This window comes from Glossina fuscipes, unplaced genomic scaffold, assembly GCF_014805625.2.
Source record: "Glossina fuscipes isolate IAEA_lab_2018 unplaced genomic scaffold, Yale_Gfus_2 1, whole genome shotgun sequence".
Taxonomy (NCBI): domain Eukaryota; kingdom Metazoa; phylum Arthropoda; class Insecta; order Diptera; family Glossinidae; genus Glossina; species Glossina fuscipes.
The window spans coordinates 40,713,208-40,736,788 of record NW_023998415.1 but is presented as its reverse complement, the minus strand read 5'-3'; the positions used below and the strand labels follow the sequence as shown (position 1 = coordinate 40,736,788).

Here is a 23,581-nt window from a genome sequence, read left to right as displayed (position 1 = left end):
AGCAAAATCCTAACCTTCTCTGTTGATCTGATGATTAATAACGCTATGCTCTCTATCTATTGATTTATTCTACGCCCACACTCTATTTTTCCTATTCTATAATGAATGATACCAAAGTATTAACTTAAAAAGAAGCCTATAATTTTTTTTTTTTTTTTTTTTATAAATGTTTTATTCAAACAAATTAAGTATTTTCTTGTCGGAATTTGTTTAGCATTGTTTTAAAATTTTATAACAAAAATTTTTATGTTATTTATGTACGTGTTGAGATGTGACATATATAATAATATTTGTATGTGTTTTATTGTATGTATGTGTATTTAAAAATTTTCAATAAAATCAAAATTAATTTTTTTTATGCTTAACAACATAACTTTTTCTCTTTTTATTATTCTCTATTGTCAATATTTATATACGACATACAAAACTAATTTTCGCTAAACTTTCGTTAAATTCAAAAATAGCTTCGTTTTTTTCTTTTATACATTCCTTATATGTATAATTTACAATTGCTAGAAGGATGAAAAATCAAAAAGGGAAAAATCAAAATATTAGGAATTTTTAATAAAACTAACGATCAAATGTTTCCTTTAATATAATTAATAATTTACTCTACTCATTGAGTAGTAATTAAAAAATTTTCCATTTCAGTATTTTATTCATTTATTTTGTTGTTTTAAAGGAGGCTGTAAGAAATAAACATGTGAAATGAATTAAATATTATATTTATTATGAAAGGTAAAGAAAGAAAGAAAGGAAGAGAAAGAAAGAGAGAAAGAAAGAAAGAAAGGAAGAGAAAGAAAGAAAGAAAAAAAGGAAGAGAAAGAAAGAAATAAAGAATGAAAGAGAGAGAGAGAGAGAGAGAGAAAGGGAAAGAGAGAGAGAGAGATAGAGAAAGAATTACTTTTAATCGATACCACTCACCGATATGAATACTTTTTTGGGCACCGAACGTTGCACCAATTCGTTAAGTAAATTATTTTGTGCCTCGTCCTTGGTCGGATCCGATTGCGTATTATATTCTAATACGAATTGTGGCAAATTATGCCAACCCACTACCAGCGGATACAAATTGAAGATCAACTCTTTCTCGCTGAAGGCAAATATTGAGACATCAAGCTGCAAACAAAAGTTAGTTAAGTAAGAGAATCGTATTCTTCTCTTTATTTTTGTTTCAATATAGGAGGAAATAGTTTCATGTTAATTATAAGTGAGTGGGCGGTCTCGAACATTTACATTCTAAACGTTCATCAAATATCAACCATGCATTCAAAGTGCTACACAATTGAGCTGACTTGAGAGGTTTTTGCTTTTAGATGCGAATGAAAATACATACTCGGTGCATATAAAGTACGCGAAGTTTATCGTTTTAAAAAAAGTATGAAAAATATGAATATCAATTATGGCATATATAACATGTTTTCTCACGCAGCTCATCGTTATGCATATATTTGAGTGCTCTGGGATCGAGTAATTAGTTAAACAAAGAGGTGGCCTTCATTTTTGGCTTTTATATAAAATTCTGTTGGATCAAATGGTGCTTAAGAAAAACATATGCATATGAATGGCAAAAGAGATTTGGTTTGTCTGGTGGAAAATTCAAGAAACAGACAGATACTCGAACATCCTCAAATGTTTCGCAGGGAGTTGTTACACGATTCTACTATTTTTGATTTGGGCAAAAAATGGAGTCTTGTTGCCAGAAAGCCAAAACTTCTTAATTAAAAGCTCAACCAAAATGATCAGACCCGTGCTCGAAGCTGACGCTGCCTTGCATAATAATTATTATTATTATTATTATTATTATTATTTTTTATATTTTAAAGGTAGAAGAAGTTCCTTTGGTACAAGATATTGCATTGAAGAAACTAAAGATGTTTCATTGTGAAACAGCCTACGTGTTCGTTATAGAGTTCCTTTAACTGCTTCTTATATCCATCACAAAATATCTGCAAAGTATCTTAAACAGTATACGGAAACTTAGTGCAGCATCAATCCAGCATAGATTCATAGATCCTCTTAAAATGGTATAAAAAAAAAAAAAAAAAAACTTTTAACAATTTACTCAATAAGACTTATGCCAACACCATGTGATGTATAATTCTCGAGCGTTTTCGCCGATAGAATGCGTGTTGTGCGTATTTCTCTTTAGGCATTCTATGTATGAATAACTTTTTTAAGTATGTGTGTGTGTGTTATACGGTAAAAAAAAAAAAGAAGATAACAAACGATTATTTAATTGTTTCATTGACATTTTCGAAAATTGGTCGGAATTGTGTTTTGCTTTTTCGCATTCATTTGTTGAACAATATTATAATAATCACACCAGCCATAAATAGAATCAACTCGACATGAAAAATACGCCGTAATGTAATTTTCTTCTAATTAATAGCTTACCTGTTTGTGACCGGAACATATAAATGAATCTGAATTGTTAATGATTAAAGTGGCTATTAAATGTATAACTTTTGCGGTCGAATTTTTAAAAGTTATTTTGAAGGTCATTGGCATTTTGACATAAGCACGCTCCTCTATGCTACAATATATGTTGAGCGGTGGCTCGATTATAGGCAAACCCGGTATAATAAATTTAGTTTCATTCTCTTCTTTGCTACCGCAACGATGCCATTTAATGCAATAAATGCCAAACAGTAATGTCGGACTTTGTGTAATTAATTGTTGTTGCGATTGTTGCGATTGTTGCGATTGTTGCTGCTGTTGACTACCATCTGTTAATATTGTTCCTTTAATGAAACCTCTTAAATGACCGGTAGCTTGTAACGCATCTATCGTCTTATTGTATATTACTCGTGTGTTAAGAGGCTTCATAGGCGCTGGCAACATGTTCGCATCTTCCGTGTTTATGCTATTATTGTTCGCTGTTTTACCATCATCTGATGTACTTGATGTGCTCATATTAGAGTTTTGACTGGACATCATTAATGTATTGGCGGCATTCAGGGCAGTGTTACTATGGATTATTGTCATATTTGTTGGTATTTTTCCGACCAAACATTTACTAAAATGAGGTATCGATGTATTGCCGCCGACTGAGGTGGTTACCCCTGTAGTATTAGTGTCTGTTCTTGTTAAATGTTTTCGAGAACTTCGCAAACGATTAAATATATGAGTGCTTATCGTTTCGCTTTTATTGCGCTCATAATCCTTAGCTATTAACCATTCATCTGCGTTCGCATTGGTACGTAAAACTATCACATCTTCGACATTTTCACCACACCGATACGTGTTAGTGAATTTCTTACGCTTAAAACTATATGTTGATTGCACTAAATTATGATCCTGAAATTATTATATCTCAAATCAATTAATAAAAAAACAAGACTCGCTTGGATAAATTATAAAAAATCTTACTTACACATATGAAAAAAGTTTCGATAATATCCAGTTCGATACTGGTTTTCACTTCTACACCAGCGCGCAATAGGAAATTCTCACCTCGATACACTTTCGTTAATGGCTTCCTGCTCAGCGTATAAAAGTGTCCGCTAAACTTAAATTCTTCTTTACAATTAACGCTTAAGATTGTATCCTGAATTTTCCTTATACTATTTTCATCGATGAATTCTAATTGCACCGGACTTACTATCGGCAACGTAACTGCGGGTGACAAGCTATTCGCCGTTAATACTTTTGTCGTCTCGGGCGAATCGTCCGCGCTAGTAGGCGTTGTTACGTCATTAACAGCTATCGCCGTATTCACTTTCGGCTTCAGTATTCCAGTTGTATAACAAATTTTCTGCTGCAATGTTATCGCAATCTCGACCAAACTATAGACAAAATAGGAAGCGATATTTGAAGTTTGCATAGCCATTTCGCCGATATCGATTTGTATATTCGAATGCAACTTTTGCTTGCTTGGTGCTATATCCGTAGCTAAAAATACTGAAAAAAAAAGAAAGTCCAAAGCTATTGAATTGTATTAAACAGGATAAGAGGAATGATCGAATTTAACGGGACTTTTGCATCTTATGCTATTTCTTGGAAGATAAAGAATTTTTTTTTTTTTTTTTTTATTTAGGTCGGATAATCTATTCTATGCGCTAAGCAAATCGAATTTAGTATATGATTGCAAATTTTTGTCTTCATTATGTAGATAGTGGGATGAAGGATGGCGGCGAATACTGTTGCGTTGTCATTTCATTTACAATAGCAAGGAAATCTGATATAGTTTATACAAAAAAAATATATAGAAGAGATATCTCGTTCAATCTTGGATCAATTTTCAATAGCTAGACTTTAAGGAGACGACTGATCCGCGTATATATCTACATATATGCTAATAAATATATAAAAGATATCGCGTTCTATCTTAGACCAATTTGCAATATTTATACTCTAAGGCGGGAAATGAACCGTACTTTCCTAATATCCATCGTAATCGTTTGCTAGTATGTTCAAAAATACGACTTTGCCTCATTAAATTTCAATATAAATCGATTTCAATTTAGATTCTTAGCATTGTTTTCAATAGGAGTGTATTGAGGAAACCATAAAAACAAACGACAAATAAACAAAATATAAAAAAAAAAAAAAGACGAAAACTTTTACGATAATGACGTCTACGACTATATATTTTATAAAGATTTTATTACTGACTGCTGTTTTAACGGACGCCCATTCCAGAAAGCATTATCTATCAAAATCATATGTACCGATGAGTACGCGTATCGTGGGAGGGCATAGTACTACAATTGCCGAGCATCCGTATATGGTAAGCATACGAGCTCGAAATCATTTCATATGTGGCGGTACATTGGTATCCACAAAATGCGTCATGACAGCGGCACATTGTTCAATATTAGCGTCGCCCAGTAGGTGGCAGGTGCACGCTGGTACTACATTCTTAAAATCGCATGGCATCGCCCGAACAGTGCGTAAATGGATGGTACCGGCCGATTTCAATTTCTTTAGTATAGATATGGATGTGGCATTGCTGCAACTGAGTCGGCCGTTGCATGAGCCCATTCTACGGCCCATTGAAATCGATTTCAGCCCATTGGAGGAAGACGACGACGTTATTGTGACCGGTTGGGGCTTAAAGAAAGAATATCCGGCAGCTAAGTTATCAAATGAATTACAAGCTGTGACCGTAACTCTTACGAATACGGAAAAGTGCATTAAAGCCTACAGTGAACAAAACAACGTAACAGAAAATATGTTTTGCGCGATTGGTGAACACGGCAGTGACGCTTGTCAAGGCGATTCTGGTGGACCGGCAATACGGGACGGCAAACAAGTTGGTATTGTGTCATGGGGATACCGTTGCGGCACCCCAAAATACCCCGGTGTCTACACTAGATTAGGCAGCCAAAACATCACCAGATTTTTAAAATTTCTATTGCCGCTTTACTGTTAATATTGAATACACGCTATTCGATTGAGGACACGCACGTTGATAACTTCAAACATGAACTCGAAATCAAAATACAAAAATAATTTATATCTACTAAATTATGCCTTTACATTGATTGATTGCACTTAAGAGACAGACAGGAAAAAAATATATATATAAGAATTATTGCATTTTTGCAGTGATATGGGCACATGTTAGATGCTGTGATTTTGTATCGGGGAAAAACATGACAAATTTACTGATTTGTTTATTTAGTTTATTAACAGTAAGTGTTCGCACAACAACGCACAAGCGATATGGCTTTTTCGACTCACGCATAGTAGGCGGCGAAATTACAACAATCGATCGTGTACCTTATTTGGTATATTTACGGCAAAATGGTCAATTTAGCTGCGGAGGATCTATAATTACTAGCAGATGCGTGCTGACAGCCGCCCATTGCGTTCATAAAATATCTCCAGCCAGTTTAACAATTAACGCGGGGTCTAGTCGTTTATCGGACGATGCGCATGTACGGCAAGTAGTGCAGACATTTGTTTCACCATTTTACTCATCCGTCAATCTAGATATGGATGTCGCCATATTGAAATTAAATCAGACTTTAAAAGGTCCTTATATAGCTGCAATACCGTTGTGCTCGAAACGACCTAATGACGATGCAAAGGTTAGAGTTTCTGGTTGGGGAATAACTGATGAAAACGGTCGTGAACCGTCTGAACAAGTGCGCACAGTATTGGTGAACGTATTGCCCAAACGACAATGTATTCAGGCTTATGCCGGGCAAGCTCAGATAACTGCAAACATGTTTTGTGCCACTGTACCTGGCGAAAGGGATTCATGTTCGGGTGATTCAGGTGGCCCTCTGGTCTATCAGGGTCAACTTTGCGGCATTGTATCATGGGGCTATGGTTGCGCTCGTCCCCAATATCCTGGCGTCTATACAAATATGGTTAGCCCGCGTGTGAATGCTTTTGTTAAAACAATTGTTATGCAAAATTGCTCGTAACAAAAATGTCCGGAACCGTTATATATAATGAAATTTAATTTTATAAAACACAGATTTTCAATAAATTATTATCGTGAAAGTGATGGATGGAAAAGGGGGCAAAAGTCCGAAAGGCAAGTTCTCTTACGAGTCACCAAAATATTTAACGATCCGTACCGTTCACCGCTAAAGTACGCTTCCTGCGAATAGAAGGAAAAAAAATAAAATTTCATATTCCCATGTGTGTAAGATTAGGAGTTCTACGGCCATCGGGTGTAATGAATGCATTTGACTCAAGATTCAAAAGATGCTAAGAAGTGTTGGTAAAATAGAACCGACCTTTACTGGATCGAATGCATATTATAGATGAGACTTCACGATAAGGCCGATTCATATATGCATTTCGCGATTAAGACTATTAAGGGTTTTATTTTGAAACCAGATGCACACACCATCGACAATGAGCGAAAGATTTGATGGTGGGAAAAAACCAATTAGTAGAATACATTTAATTTAATTATTGAAGAGGTCACGACAAGCGGCGATAGGAGGAGACAGTGTGAGCATTAAAGAGAGCAAAGTTCATTAATGACGTTCAGAGGTTAAGCGAACGGTAACATATGCGAGAGACTAGTAAATGTCGTAGTCAAAACTTGCAAAAAAAAAAAAAAAAAAAAAAAAAACATCACAAAGCAACAATCAAGTATAATTTATGAATTATAATCTAATTATAATTTGGTCTGTAAGGTCACATCATGCTGTATTTGTATAACATATACGCAGCAGTACGACTTACGTACATATATGTTCAGCAGAAGTATGTTCAAAGAAATGATACGTGCGTGCTCGATGAGTAACGTGTTTAGCTTGGCTTACTCGTGAGGCACAACATTAATCGGTAAACGGTACATATATAAAACCCAAAGTACCAACGTACCACATCCTGAAGACATAACACTGACAGCTGGATTAATTATTTTCTCATTGTTTTTATTGTGTCCTATATTTAGGCGGGCGGAAGTTCGATTTTATAAACGAAATTATGCCATAGACAATTTGACTGACAGTTAGGCCGGAGAAGGCGGCTACACCGTTCCCTTTTTTTGTTAGTTGCTGATTCGGAATATATAGACTTCACCGCAATTTCAGCTATATATTTAAATGTTTGTCGTTGTTGCCGTTTAAGAGTTAATGGTAGGCCTCAACATTATCCCGAGTGGATTTACCGGGCCATACATAATAAGTAAATCTGGTTTTTTCAATGCAATTCAGGCCCGTAGCTTATAGGGATTGCCTAATTCTCTGCATAGTACCGGTTGTTAAGTAAATGTCTCATCGGGCACCGTGAGGTAAAATGTATACGAGGTACTCACGCTACACACACACACACACACAGGACAAATTTGTCCTTTATGAGAGGTTTAGTAAAAGCATTGTGTACTTGTTGGGTGTGACAAAAGTTAATTCTAAGATTTTAATATAAAAAAAATTTCGCATAAATTTTATAAATAAGAAATTCGATCGAGTCGTTTTACTATTATTGTAATGAAATATAATAGAAATTAATAATGTTTTATTTTAATATTTCGCTAAAGATCGATATCATTGAAATAATTTTGCTCGTGCCTGTGTATGCCTGTGTCAATGCATGAAGGCATGAAATGAAACAAAACGAAGTTATAGAGCCATTGAAAATATTATTTTTCAAAAAAATATAATCGCAAAAAACTATAACAATAAGTACAATATATGTTATAATTGTAAGGCATGTGAGTAGTAATAACATTTGCCTTCGAATGTGTTTAGTTGGAAAAAATAAGTTCTATGGTGCAGCAACGTTTGCCAGTCAATGAAGAAGCATTTCCATTTGAATATTGTCATCCAAGCAATAATAATACTGCTGAGATCAATTGCAAGTGGGCAAGTGTTAAATAACGCTAGTGGTAGAATTGTGGGTGGCGAAGCAACAACAATTGATAAAGCTGATTTTATGGTTTCGATACGCGTATCGGGCAAATTTATATGCGGTGGCAGTTTAGTTACCAACGAATATGTAATAACTGCGGCTCATTGCGTGAAGGGCTTTTCGCCTAGCAGCTTAACGATTGTAGGGGGCGTCACGAAACTTTCAGAGGCCGGTGTGCGCCGAGGTGTTACAAAAATTATTCTACCTAAGGACTATAATCAAAGAACTTTTCATCGCGATGCAGCAGTGTTGAAATTAAGCGGCAAAATGGATGGTAACAATATTGGAACAATTGAGCTGTGCAACAAAACATGGCAATTGGGTGATTATATACAAGTTTATGGCTGGGGACAAGTCAGCGAAAACATTCGGGGCAGTTCAAATGTATTGCGCGCAGTTACTGTACCGTTAGTAGGTCGTAAAAAATGCATCAGTATGTATAAAAAGGAAGCTACAATTACCCAGAGCATGTTTTGCGCGGGCAATGCCGATGGAAAGGATTCTTGTGCCGGTGATTCGGGCGGGCCGGCCGTATTCGGGGAACAATTATGCGGCATAGTTTCATGGGGCGTTGGCTGTGCACGCCCTGAATATCCCGGTGTTTATACAAGTATTAAGACTGTTAAAGGATTCATTAATAAAGCCATGGTATTGTAGTACTTGAAATTAAAATTAATTCCAGGTTTCCGTTTCATTTCTTTAATAAATTCGTTTCAAAAACTGAGAAAGAAAGTGTGCAAAGAGAGAGAGTAGTGCAAACATAACAAGGTAAGTTTTTCTTACGAGAAAGTGATCAAAGGGATTATCGAATTTCTACTGCCTTTGCTTTTCTTTTTATTCCTTCAAACGTAAATAATATTAAAATTATCTCGATTATGTATAGCAACAGAGCAAGAATAACGAGTTTAATCTAATCGAGTGCAACGTAATAGAAACAAGAACGAAAAGTATATTCACTAGACTTGCGTATATTATATCTGAATGGGAGATAAATAGATGGAAGATTTGTTCACTCATATCACTATATCGATCGTATATCGTGTACACTTTACATCATATTTTTACACGATTTGATCGATAATTGTACAAACCAAATCAAACAATATCTAGTATCTTTAAACCAATAGCCCCTTTAGAAGCTTTTACATCCAGTTAATTATAGGTAGGATCTATAGAACAATTTAGCGAATTTTCGGGTTTTGAGAGGACTAACAATCGTATGCTATTCACCCGCACGTGATCAGACATTTCTTTGTTTGCGTTTTTTGCGACTGAACAAACTTGTTTTAGAATAAAATTGCTAGGCAAAGGTTATTGCGACTATTGCCTCGGAATAACAAATTTGATATAAAATCACAAAAATGATGACAAGTAAAAACATATGACTTTCTTTTATGATTATGGACCGTCCTCCACAACGCCAGAATACGGCTGTAAATGTTTTCTTGTAAACACACTTCTGAGACCATAATTACAACGAACGGAGGAACACCAAGTACGAAAGACTTGCTTAAGTCAATTTCACGCTGTATATATATGGATTTTTATGATTTTCGCACATTTTTAGTTTAAATTGATAAAAGATAAATAAATCTAGGGGAAATATATAAAATGTGAGAACTTGAGGTACTAAACACGTTTGGTGAAGATATTAAAAAATGTATTAAATAAAATGATGTGTGTATCTTACCTTTATTTTTCAAATGTGGTGGTACATTAATGCTTAAAGTCACACTTTCCAGAAATACGTTATAGGGATTATTAATTGTTGTAACAACCGGATAGAATTCATTCACAAGCATAATTTCAGAACCTAAGTTACATTGCGTGACTAAATGGAATCTGTAAAGCCGGAAAGAGGAGTAGAAGAAATATAAGGGAAAAAAAAAAAAAAAAAAAAAAAAAAAAAAAAAAACAAACATACCGTCAAATGAAATCAAAATTATTTCCTATACAAAAAAGCGGAAATTAATAAAAATATAAAAAAAGAGTTACTTACGTGGGAGTAATATAACAAATTGGATTAATTATGATATTATCATCCAAATCACGAGTACGACTATAGTGACGAAATTCACAGCGCTTGTATAAACATGATTTAGTTAACAAAAGCATTAACTTATCGGTACCAATGAGAACCTCGAAGCGCAGCACACGCAACTGAGTATTTTCTAGAAATTGTTCTGCATCTGTTTTAAATAAAAATTTATAATACAAGCCGGGTTGAAGTTTCATATTTCCTTCGAATTGCTGATAATTGTTAATAGCTTTCACTTCATTCTTCGATTGCCTTAAGTGAACCATATCTTCGCAGGTAGAGAATTGCTCAGCAGATAATTTAAAGCTATTTGCCCCATCCGTTATTAAAACATAAAGATTGCGTATTCTCAAGGGCACATCCGTTTGTAATCTGAAACGAAGAATGGCATTGATATGAAAGTTCATATTTAACTTATGGGGAAAAAGACTTTTGAAAAATTACTTTAATATAAGATTTAAACATATGGTTTCGTCATGTTTCAATTCGATTTGTTCAAACGTAGCGCACATGTCAACTAAATCAGTTAGTTTATCCAAATCCACATGTATAGGCGATTTCACTTTAGCTAAATTTTCCTCCCAAGCCGAACGTAATACGGGAACTTTCTGGTTGTGAGCTAGTGGTGGCTCTCCCTTCAAAAAGCAATTTTGTAAATTAACAGCAAAAATGACAAGTAAGAACATTATATGCGATTGTGGCTGAATTGTTTACCATTACAAAAAAACACCTTTATCCTTAACCTTTAACAAAACATGATAAACTTCGATAATCTCTTATAGTAGACGTAATTTTTTTTTTTTTATTTTTGTGCAGGTATGGTGTGATATTTTACAGACTACATATGAAAATTTTCAACTCTACGCTTGTCGTAGTTTATACATAATCAGTTAAAGCCTACATTTTTTGCCCTTTTGAAAACAGAGGAAGGAGTTCTAAGTTTATGTTATTATATATATCTTAAGACTGATCGATTTAACTTATTTCCATTCCAATCTGCTTGCAAAAAGGGCAAAACTTGAAGCAAGTGACAAGTTAGCTTTTGCAACTGAGAGAACCTTAACCACACACATTAATTCAGACGGGCAGAGATGCCTAGATCGATTCAGAAACTGAATCCAGGTACTTTATAGAGTCTCCTGAAGTTGGATATTGAAAATTTTTTGATCAAATGAATACTCCGCTAAACTTCTGTGGTGGATATAAAAAATGCAATAAAAATAAAAAATTACTAATAAAAATGACACAAACGCTTACACATAATTACAAGCACTATGGACTAAGATTATCGATTCCATTTTTAAAATCGCTTGTCCCTTCGCTCAGGCTTTGCTTTTCTTTTTTCCGATTGACATTTGGATTTTTTGAATTGTTTGTTGATTTTCCTACAAATACAAAGGGTGTTTATCGGATAATGACCACTTGAGATTTAACTCAATATGTTCACTAACGGGAGTTAGCTTTGCGATCCTTAATTGATGATCATAAATTGGTTGCCGTCAGCAAATTTTATAGATTATTATTATTACTTCTTGCAGGCATGATGCCAAGATTTGAATTGCGGATTGTAAAGGATTGTTTGCAATCTAATCCAATTTACTTTTATTACCATAATGTTACTCTAATCGTTGGGATCCAGCTACGAGATATATTAACTTTTACTGATTATTCGACTAAATTAACATTAAGGGTAAGGATATCCTTTCTTAAAGATCGGCAGGGAAACGTTTCCTTTGCTTTTCATAGTGGGATTTGTACTGAGCGTAATATTAATGACATTTTCCAAGAGGTAACTAAATAAATTAAAAGACATTTTTTTTTTTTTTCACCTGCAGCACTTTCCATAGATTTTCCAATACTATAATGCGTTCACTTGATTTATAGTTAACTTTCAATGATAAAACTTCTAAACTACACGAGACGTAATCATTTATGGCCGCCGATAGGAACGAACATCGCAACGTTCTCGATAAAACATCTGAAAAAATTGTTGACCATTTATCCTGACGATAATCGGGCAGCATAAGTGAATATAAGCTGTGATAAAAAAAAAACAGAGAAAACGAGAAAAAAATAATTCCATTGAATTAAAATACTTTTCACAACGTCATAACTTACGTTAAAGCTTTGCTATGATCACCACTTTCTAAATATTCATCTGCTGTGTCTATTGCTAGTTTTTTCCGAAATCTTAAGCATTTGTATATCTTAAATTGAGTCATAGCTTGACTTAGCAAATTAATAATGGCAGCCTGTAATGAGACATCTTAACTTTTCTATAATTTAAATTAAATTGCTTAACTAACTGAATGATTGAAATTTTCTTCATTTTCTCTAATAATACAATTGACTTGTTGTTCGGTTTGCGGTTCACCGGCTTTAACAGCTCTAATGCCAAAATATTCCGTAAATAATGACGTAATATTATTATTTTGAAGATTTAATTTTTGCTTTGATTCCATTGGACTTGATGGCGTAGCTGAAATGAAAATGTTTATTTGTAATAGCAAATAACGAGTAAAAAAGGTTTATTCGCTTCTTTTTTTTTAATAACGGAGGCCGTGCCAAAGGTGCTTTTAGACTTAAAAAAAATGCCCAGACATTATGCGTCGTCGTCGATTGCGTTCGTCATTAACGAACTCATAATTGAAAATTTCAACATTTTTTCAAATGAACTAGGATTCTTCAGTTATTTGTCAGTGATTATAGATATAGGCATTTCGACGCGCAGAACATCAACCAGTTTGATATAACCGTAACCCTTTAAAATCTCACACAGATCAAGCACATGTAATTTCTCTATAATATATTGACTGACTGCGCGTTGCGAATGGAGCGAAAATATGAGCATATTTCATTCTTCGACTACGATTGTAAAAATCTAGACTACATTTCTATTTTGGGTACTTACGATTGCTTTGTTTGAAGGCTTCTTTTCGTTTTTGCATATACTCAGCAGCTTTATTATAATACATGCCTGGATGTTGTGTCTGCAAAGCAGGCAAACCATTTTTAATGGCTTCACAAAATAATTCAGCAAAAACGTTTTCTCTACGATATTCAGACTGATTAGCAAAAGCCGCATTATAGTGCAGCATCGCACTTACTGTGTACTTAACCAGGCGTAATGTTCAAATATCAAATCTTTAGAGCCGACCCGATTTTTGTACTTCTCAATGTGACTCATAAAATGATTGATGGAATCCCTGGGAACTTTCAGCTTAAACATTAAACGGCAAATTTTGTAATTGAGGAAACCAGCAATTGTTTTAATCTCCAAACAGTTCGCATCAGTAATGCGTATTTCATCCAAAGTAGCATAAGATTGTGTATAATGTCTGAAAGAGTATAAATTTAATTAATACTTCTGTGCTCATTATTTTCGAGTATCTTATACTTTAATGCTGTGCTTAAATCTTGTCTTATTTCTGCTACAAAACCCAGCTTAAATTGATGACGTATTTTGAGAGTCACATGAGCCGCAGTCAATTGATCTCTATGAGCTCGTATACGTTTAGACATAAGAGCGTAGTAGCTTTGAGCCATATCAAGAAACGCTGCTTCTAAGCGCATAGTGCAGCCTACATATGACATAAGTTAGTTAATCTTTCGATTTAACGCAATAGTAAGGTTCAGTAATAAATACCTTGCAAATGCTCGATGTGTGGCAATATAAACAACATTTTGCTATTAATACCGCAGGCCGTTGTTAGACTCGCCCCTTTTTCCGCTGCTAAAGCGTCTTCACTTGGCGGCAAAGGTGCTGATTTTTGTAATAACACCAAACAGAGGCGAGTATTACGTTCCTAGAAGTTATGAGCAAAGTAAGTAAGTAACATAGCTTTAATCGTTAGAAAACGAATTTTGGACATCCATTATTTAAACAAATGTAAAAATTGCAATATTACTTATTTAAAGGGAGTGTTAGTAGGTCGAGTTTAGAATAAATCTTTAGATTTGACAGATGGAATTAAATAAACATTGACATTTTATATCAATTGTTGAGACGGACGGACAACATTGAATTGACTCAGATCAAGGATCCATATATTTTACAATGTTAAAGTGGAAGTTGAATGCTAGGCTTTTAATGGTGTTTATAATAAGGGGACATTTTCAATTTCAAGCTACCTGTAAGGCGTTTTTAAGCGCTTGCAATGTGGCTATACATTGGGTTTGCTTTTCCTGCCACTGTGCATCATTCCAATCCATATCCTGAAATAAAACTACCACTGCTGGTATCACATGTAAATGTTTTAGCATCCAATTACGTTTCAAAATACCCTTGGGATAATATCGGTCATAGGAAGCTCTTTTTGGTTTCACTGCCGGGAAGTCATAGTTGGAGGGCAACAGTTTATACTGAACTGCAGCTCTACGCAATTTAGATGAACACTAAATTTTTTGTTTTTTTTTTTTTTCGTAAATCTCGTTCACAAACCTGTCTGCTTTGCGGTTACTGCTGAAACCGTCCCAAATTGTTTTATGCACTGCATTTCTGGCCGTATCCAGTCCACAGAACCCGATTAAAGGTTGTGGTGCTACCAATAGCTCTGAGGGTAAAGCCGTTGCATCAATGCTCATAATTTTTATTTCGTCAACAAACGTAACAATTTGTGGGTAGTTTTACTTTCAGCTGAAATAAGCTATTTTCACAGTATAAGTAAAAGAGCAGATTAAAATCTAACACAACAGCAAAATTAGCTATATTGATAATTGGACAAGAAAGAACAATCCAATCAATTTTTTAATCACTTTCGCATATTATTAACAATCATAACAATCTGTTACGCTAATCACTGCAAATTTTCTACAATTGGAAAATTTTTATTGACAATTATTATTTCTTTCTAAATTAGTTTTTTTTTTTGTTTTTTTTATGAAAAGAAAACAATCTTTTTTGCGAAATGACGGCAACAAATTTTTTTTTTTTTTTTTTTTTTATGGTTAACATGTCCATATGGGCAGAGTTGACATGTTTCAAAAAAAATGTTATTGCAATGATATCAATCCGTTGTTTCTGAAACAAATCTCTATATGAAATTTTTTAAAATTATAAGCTCAGGATCGAAAAAATTTCTAAAATTGAACATTTAATTTAAACTGTGTAAAAACGCGTCAACTAAAGATAAGCAATTTAGATTGCTTAGATACCTTAAAAGGAAAAAAAGTGAAAATATATTGAATAGATTATCAGATACAGTCATTAAATTTCATTGTCATTCAAAATTTTACCTTGAAACCGTTTACGTTAACGGTTGTTTGAAAATTATGATAAATAAACGCAATAACAACAATTCTAAAATATTTAACAATAATATACAAACGGTACCATTTTTATAGCAAGAATTATGCACACAGCACTAATTTTTACAGCAACAATATACATATGGTATGCAAAATCAAATTTTCCATAAATGCTTAAATTATGGAATTATGTTATTTGATCTATTTATAAAAATTTTGAATTCGGATTCCAATTGGCATCATTGTCTTTTATAAGGTCTACGTAATTGCCGGCAGAAATGGCCGGTGATCCAAACAGCATTTTGCAAGATCTTAATTATTTTTTAAATCCCCTGTTATCCGCCTGAGTGGCCGATTATGATAATTTCCCTATTATTAGTTTTTATAAATCTGTTGTTTCCATTTACGATGATTTCTCTATTTTTAGTTCTAAAACCTTTTTTTTTTGGTTACATTTTCCTGCCCATTGGGCTCATCACTTGAGAGTTCTTAACCCGGAAACGAGAATGCAGGTTTTCAAACAGCGAATGGCAAGAAAGTGGTCATATCTGAGAAAGGCAAAAAACGCGTGGAAGCCTTGCTAAATGAATTTCATGAAAGTGATGGTGGAGGAAAGAATTTTATATAAAAATATAACCATTGTCTAGTTGGAGCTTATAGCAACAAATACTTTTTCAACCGATTTGTCATTGGGAAAATCAAACTTCTTTTCCTGTGTTGTATATTAATTTATATAATTTATATTTAAATATAAATAAAATAAATAGCTTTATTTATATAATTGCTTTATTATACATTTAGAATACTTTATTAATATATATAAAAGTAGATATAAAAGAAATTGTTATTCTTTTTAATGGTTTCCTGATTGCTTCCGATTCATTTTCCTTGACTTGGTCGCTATCATCTCATCTAGATGTGTTTTGGAAAATACGCGAACTAAACTTATATAATTGTACAAGTTAGCCTAAAAGTAAACCGCCATCATTTTTTTTTTTTATTATCAAATAAAACAGTAGCTAAATTTTCTGCTATTTACAAGGCGAACGTAATACTCTATGCTATTTACAGAAAGAATGTAATACTCTATGCTATTTACAGAGCGAAAGTAATACTCTATGCTATTTACAGAAAGAACGTAATACTCTATGTTATTTACAGAGCGAAAGTAATACTCTATGCTATTTACAGAAAGAACGTAATATTCTATTTTAATTTGTAAAGCCGTCGGCAAAAGTCCCCCAATTTAAATTTTTTTAATGCTGAGTAAATACAACCCTGTTAAAAAGCATTTAGTTTTGTAAAGCTTTTTGTGTGTGTGGTTGTTTGGTAAAACTGGTACAGTCTATAACACGTGCAGGGCAAATGTAAACAAAAATTACGATTTGTTACAACTACATGCGGTACCAGTATTTTGCAACAACAAATACACACTCGAAAAGCTTCACAAAAATACTGTGTTTTTAACCTGTTAAATATAGGCAGCTAAGTTACATGCTTTCTTTCTTTGCAGTGTTGCCATTCGCGGGTTATGGTTGTTGTTTTGAATAGTGCTGCTTTTTTAACTGTGGTATGTGAAAAGAGAAATAGAGTAGAACTTTTGATGGACGTATGTAAATAAATATTTATAATATTTATAATTTGCAATAATAATATTAAAAAATACTTGTAGAAGCTGAGCTGATGGAGAACTTGAAAATACCTGATATGACCAACGAAATAACAAGTAATACGAGTTGATTTGTCTTTTGCTCCATGGCGATCTGCTGCGCAAAATATATCTTTGTCAAACGTACATGTCATACAATTTAAGGGGCATGGTAACGATTCAATAATAAACGCCGACCTTCCCAACGTTCAGGATAATCAAATAGATATTCGTTCATTACTTTACATATGCGATCAACTCTTGGATTACCATTGCCTACTGCCCACTGCAGTGTAGTTATGGCATTTTTTGTTCTGTTGTGCCTCTTGACGACGAGTAATAATTTCCTATTTATCTGTCATCTTGATATGGTGTCATTTAAAAGCGCCTCTTTGCCTAATCTTTCTCTAGCCAATTGCTCCAATGATGTTTTTGTAAATGGCCCATATTTCTATAAAAGATTTTTTGTATAAGTTTTAATTTTTTTAATGTCATATAGCTGGAGCGAATAGAAAATGAATTTGGCGAAAATGAGACGCATGTGTGAGCCAAATCCGAGTAAACAGTCAGTTGCAAACATACATATATGCAACGACTTCAATTTCCGAGTACGCACATGTCCGTATCCATCACTAGATCTACTTAATTTTTTTATAAGTTTTAAATGCACTTATTTTGCATGTAATTTTTTAGCCGTTATTTAAATTTTTGCAAGAAAGACAATTGAAACCTTTGCTGAATTTTTCTTCTTCTTTCTTAATTCTCATAAATGAAAAATTACACTTGGATATGTCCTATGCGTTACTAGCAAATGAATTTGTGTTATAGATTTTAATGTTGGCCCATAGCTTCTCATCAAGTAAGGTTATTGGAGGGATGCAATCGAGCGAATCGAATTTCCAAGTTTTCGATTGAAACGCTAAACAACAGAGAGAGCGCAGAAATGCCCGCTGATGGGGTATAGAAAATCTTGAAGTTTTGAATTTATTTATTTATTTATTTATTTTTTTGTTAGATCGCCATGGTGTGATTCTGGTCCATTTCGCAGTTACAGATACTCGACCGGATGATGAATATTTTACAGTGATTTCATGCAACGTCGGGCAGACATGTTGTAAACTTAGACTAACAGTAACGTGTTACAGATCAAATAGGAAAAAAGAAGGCAAGGGATTTAACATATAATAAAACATTTCATGGTGTAGCCATGATATGATGAAAACCAAAAAATTATCGTACCTTCGCGACTGATATAGAAAAAAGTAAATGACGATAGACGGATAATTTTTGGATTGAATATCAAGTTTCAATGCCCGTTTGTTTAATCAAGGAAGTCAGCTGTTTGAGTAATCTTTCATACCTTGCTAAAAAGATGCTTCTCAAATCCAGAAAGAATGTGAAAAAGCTGAAACGATCTGTGATAGTGTTTTATTTTTGGCATTTGTAGATCAAGTGCTCAACAGATTCTCTTAAGCAACATGGGTTCAATTACATGGAACTAAATTTTTTCGTGTGTTTGTTTGACTTATTAGAGGACGATTTAGGGTTTTATCCGCACAGGCATTGAAAACTTTCTCAAAAATTTATAATTCAGAGATTATTTTTGGAAAGATAATTTTTGGTATACCGCGCTGTATCATTTTTGGCTCCGGGTTCTAATTTGAAATTCATTATCCCAATCCTTGTGAAGAGAATTTTTGATAACTCTCAAGGTTTCTTTAGGAGTATAATGAATACTGAAAAAGCTCTGTGTCAGTGATTGTTTCAGTTTAGTGCCTCTTGCCTTACGATTCCTATCAATTTAATTCGAAGTGTAAGTAATCAATTTTCATACTGAGCGTGTATTGATTCACTCAAACATACATTCATTCTTTCTTCAAGTATTCTATCAAAGCATTCGGTTTCGTCAAATTACTGATGGTTTTCCGCGAATATGGTTTATGCAAAATTCTAAAATGACTTTGACATTGAGAGGATCTTGTCAATTAAGTAAAAATCTCGTGATTTTGTTTGGAAAATTTAAAAAATCAAGACAATGTTCGATAAGTGTCGCTATCAAGGCTATTTATCTTCTCCCCCAGCCGGTAAACGACCAACTCGTAGTGAAGCGTGTGGTACTTCACTCCCGTCTTCGCCTAAATGTCGTTCATCAATTGTGCCATTTAGGCTACCCTGTCTCCACCTAGCAGTTCGAGTGTGTCCGCTGGTTGCTATACTGGGCAAGTCGTACAGGCCGTAAATGCAAGTGTTGTTACTCCTTCTTTTTTTTCAGCAGCTCACAATTCTCTACTTGGGAATTATATCGCTCCTAGTACGGATGAGGTCTGCTTGATGACAGTACCCTCCAGAAAGGCAATATTTGTGTAAAGGCTGGCGCCTGACACCTCTGACAATATTACATAAAAAGTTATCTTGTTGCAAGAGCCCCCGATCCCTCAGTCTGAAGCGTGTTAGCATTTTTTCATCTCACCGTAGAGCTATCTCGTCTTTTAAGGGGCTAGTTCCGACTATGGCCGGTTGGGTACTTAATTAAGGAATTTATTCTTGGGGTGGATTGACCCCGTAATACTAATTTGGCAATTTTTCCGCCCTCAATCAATTTTCCGCCCTTTACCAAAATATTAGGGGCCTGAACTGAAAACTTCGCGATACTAAATTCAGCGAGCACGAACTTTTTCTGTTTAGTTTTCACCGAAACCTGGTTAAAACCTGATTTACATCCGTCGGAATTTTTTCACAATTCTTTCCATATCTTCATACAGGATCGATTGGTGGTGTTTCAATTGCCATATCTTCTGCAGCCTCGTCCTATTCAATTGAATTTCCCACTTCTCTCGACATTGAATTTATTGCCATTCGGGCGAAAATTACCAATAAACAGTGATACGTAACTTGCTCCTATATTGTCCTAGATGACGATATCTCTACATATAAGAAACATGATGCCGTCATTTGAGAAGTGATCGAAAAGTCGAAACCTACTGACATAGTTATAGCGTTGGGGGACTTCAATTTGCCACAAGTCCTTTGCTGTTATGGGTACCCACTTTAATATCTGACAGAGCTGTTGGATTTTCAATCAATTATTTAATCGCAATTTACGTCAATCCAATCGCACTAGTAACTGTAATGGCAGACAGCTTCTTCCTTACTTTACCAATTTCCCGGAGATAGTTGTGAATCGCTGTTCATTTTTTAGTTTATCTGATCCAGCAATTTGTATTTCCTTTCTTTACAGGTATGAAAAGTTCGTTGAACTACTCCAACCCAGTCTAGCTATTTCTGCATCCGTTCCGATCAAGCAGTCTCGCCCTCGAAGCAAGTGCCGGCCATGGCTTAACAAGAGTATTAAATATTACAAAAATAGGAAAAAGAAAATTTTCAAAGAATTTATGAAAAGTTTTTCGGCTGCGGGTACCTTCAGGTAGTAAAATCGTTATTACTTGTTAAGCCTAAATATTTGTTTTTTAGGTTTGTCAATTCGAAAAGAAAAATCTCCATACATCCTTTGCAGATTTCTTTCGATGGGTTCGAGTATTCTGATGATATTGAAATCCTCAAATCTCTTTGCTGAATACTTCCGACGAAATTTTTCAGCGGCTAATTCCGATTCAACTGTCAATTAATCGTATCCGATATCTAGCTCGGATTTGATTCCTATCTTGGTCTTTTCCGAAATCGATATTTTCGAGGGTTTAAGATCTTTAAAATACAGTTCTATTCCTGGACCTGATGGGATCCCATCATGTATACTCACATCGTACTCTGACAATTATGATCAGTTCCTGAAATCAGGTATTTTTCGTTTGGGCGGGCAGAGTGATTTCCTATAGAGGCATTGCCAAGTTGAGTGTCTTGCCTAAATTGCTTTCGCACATTTAGCTTTTGCTATCAAATCCTATATGTTTCTCCATTCCAGCATGGCTTTCGGGAAGGAAGATCCACTGTTACGTATCTCTTAGAGTTTACTTGTCATGTTTTCAAGGCTTTTTCTAATGTCTTTCGCACGGATATCGTAAGCGTTTGACTTAATTAACTTGTTGATCTTCAAAAGCCAGGCCTCTGGCTTCACTTTCTACTTAGTGAAATGAATCTCTCTCTTATCTGCATAACAGATCATTTAGGCGAAGTTCTCGTTCCTCAAGGACCCCTCTGCACATTCATGATCTGTCCTTATTATGTGTTTACTGTTATCGGTTGCTAAGCTTTTACATGTTTGCAATGGCTTAGGTCATAGTTCACTTGCAATTTGGATTTATGTGCCTCTGGGTTACTTGTCCACATGCTTTTCTCCTCTCTTTTTTTTCTTATTTATTTATACATGAATTGTTATTTATTTATTTATTTATTTATTTTTTTGTTTCTTTACTTCTGCTTATATATTTTGTATTAGTTTTTAATATTGATTAGTATAACAATTACTTCGAATGCTGTTGATTTATTTGAGTTGGGTTTCATGTCTAAGTAAATAAATAGATAAATAAATTAAAGGGAAGGTACTGTTCGAATATATACTTTAGTCAAAAGCTACTTTGTGGCTCTTGATGAGCCGTCATTGATGATAATCATCGATTAAAATAGCCCGTAGTTAAAATAGCTTAACTTGAGACTCGATAACGCATTCTTGCCCACAACCAATGTCAGCCATCAGGTTGGGGGAGTTCTGCAAGTTCACGAGCATATGATGAAAGGATTCACAACTAAAAAAAAAAAAGGACTTACGGACGTTAACGCTGACAGTGCTCGGAATGCTTCCATTCTTTCGGCGGAAAATCCTTCGTAATGCTCCCAATACCACGGTTAACGAAGCATTTGACTTTGACTCAAAGAATACTCAGTAGACATGATTTGCAAAAAAGGATTGTAAGAAAAAAAGAAGAAGAGGAAAATCAAAATTAATATAAAAGAGTAATAGGTAGAGGGGCTTGTGTTCACAAAATTCTGTTAAAATTTCAATAAACAGGAAAGTTTTGCATTTAAATAAAATATTATGTGTCTATGTCTAGCATTTATGTAGGACTCCTGTGAACTGAATCGTCTACGCACATATGCCACCAAGGAATTGCAAGCTTATGAAGAGATCAAATTTTTTGTTTTTTTTTTTTTTTTCCAAAGAGGCTGCCAGCTCTCCCCACTCGCTCTTCTACCAATTTTTTCTCATATTTATTACCAGAATTGACAGTGCGATCAATTCTGTCGTCAACAGATTCTTTATTTCGGGAAAAAAATGTCGCGTAAAACCTAGATTTGGGTTTCAGGGTTAAGGATGCAATGGCTATTTTGTGTCAAAGAGGTCCTAACACAGTTCCTAGAATTTAATATTGATTTATTGATTTATTCATTTATCGATTTAACATTGCTAACGTTACGAAGCATACTTGTCAGCTAACGTAACGAATGGGATTAAAAAAAGTTAGTATGGGAAACTACATCACCGATCTTGAAACTAAAGCATTACACAAAGAAAAGCATTTATTTAATTTACACTAAGGTGAGGACTAACGAATCAATATATTTTTTTAAATTACACTGCAGGGACAAAAGAACGGGTTCAAGGTTGTGGTAATTGTGGTAAGCACACATTAGACACGAAATGATAATTAGTAGGACAGGGTCGCAAAGACGCAAAGGAACGTGTCTGACTAAGAACTGTAGACGGAACATTGAAAGAAAGAGATGATCCAAAAATGTCGAGGCGAAAATAACACCCTTCACCAATTTAACCATAACTAATATGCCCAACATTTACCTTCTTCTCCGGGGTATATGGGGGTAATGCCACTGTTGAATGCCAAGCTAAGCTGCGGAATGCAAAAAGTAAAAAAGTGACATTGAACGGACTCGATAAGATCCACGTAGTATCCATACGATATCCAACTGAATATTCTAGGGAGAACGTATACAAGCTTTTCGCAATAGACGCGGATTATCAAACTGTATAGACGATGTTTGAATCAAATACAGAAGAGATTTAGCTTTTTTCACAAAAGTGTTTCAATATGAAGTCAATAGAGTCACGGATGATTCCTAGGTCGTTAAACCACAATGCACTCTCTCTCCAGAAAGTAGTTATTAATTACATACAACATAGGCGCAGCGAGCTTATCCACGACAATGACAGTTCCGCCGCAGATGGCGATATTATTCAAATCGTCCTGGAGGAAATGCATGGTCAACGCATCGCAAGAATGGTTGGAAGATTTTCACGTCGCCTGCTTTAAGAATAATCCTTAAGGTAATATGAGTAGATTTGAAGAGTAATTACGAAGATGATCCAACGAGAGTCCTCTTTCGCAATGTGATGAAGGCCACCGGCGCCTTAG

The 23,581-nt window shown here is 34.5% G+C and overlaps 3 protein-coding genes and 1 long non-coding RNA gene across 4 annotated transcripts; 2 read left to right on the top strand and 2 right to left on the bottom strand.

Annotated features, from left to right (window-relative positions):
• Positions 1-647: 647 nt before the first annotated feature.
• Positions 648-15,238, bottom strand: LOC119632418 (trafficking protein particle complex subunit 11). The gene is made up of 16 exons (XM_038025309.1): positions 14,805-15,238; positions 14,495-14,738; positions 14,010-14,169; positions 13,761-13,944; positions 13,471-13,701; positions 13,275-13,414; positions 12,670-12,842; positions 12,482-12,615; positions 12,193-12,400; positions 10,808-10,998; positions 10,325-10,735; positions 10,016-10,167; positions 3,377-3,903; positions 2,398-3,300; positions 925-1,119; positions 648-686 (listed from the first exon to the last, which is right to left on the bottom strand). The coding sequence occupies exons 1-16, from the start codon at positions 14,945-14,947 to the stop codon at positions 660-662; spliced, it is 4,023 nt and encodes a 1,340-aa protein (XP_037881237.1). The 5' UTR covers positions 14,948-15,238; the 3' UTR covers positions 648-659.
• Positions 5,601-6,542, top strand: LOC119632422 (seminase-like). Its single transcript, XM_038025314.1, has one exon. It carries the CDS (start codon positions 5,601-5,603, stop codon positions 6,378-6,380), a length of 780 nt encoding a protein of 259 aa, XP_037881242.1. The 3' UTR covers positions 6,381-6,542.
• LOC119632421 (seminase) lies at positions 7,575-9,152 on the top strand. Its single transcript, XM_038025313.1, has one exon. The coding sequence runs from the start codon at positions 8,209-8,211 to the stop codon at positions 8,980-8,982; it is 774 nt and encodes a 257-aa protein (XP_037881241.1). The 5' UTR covers positions 7,575-8,208; the 3' UTR covers positions 8,983-9,152.
• Positions 15,239-21,634: 6,396 nt separating the features above from the next.
• On the bottom strand, positions 21,635-22,969 carry LOC119631770. The gene is made up of 3 exons (XR_005246718.1): positions 21,981-22,969; positions 21,774-21,921; positions 21,635-21,718 (listed from the first exon to the last, which is right to left on the bottom strand). It is a non-coding gene; the product is annotated as an uncharacterized LOC119631770 (long non-coding RNA).
• Positions 22,970-23,581: the final 612 nt, after the last annotated feature.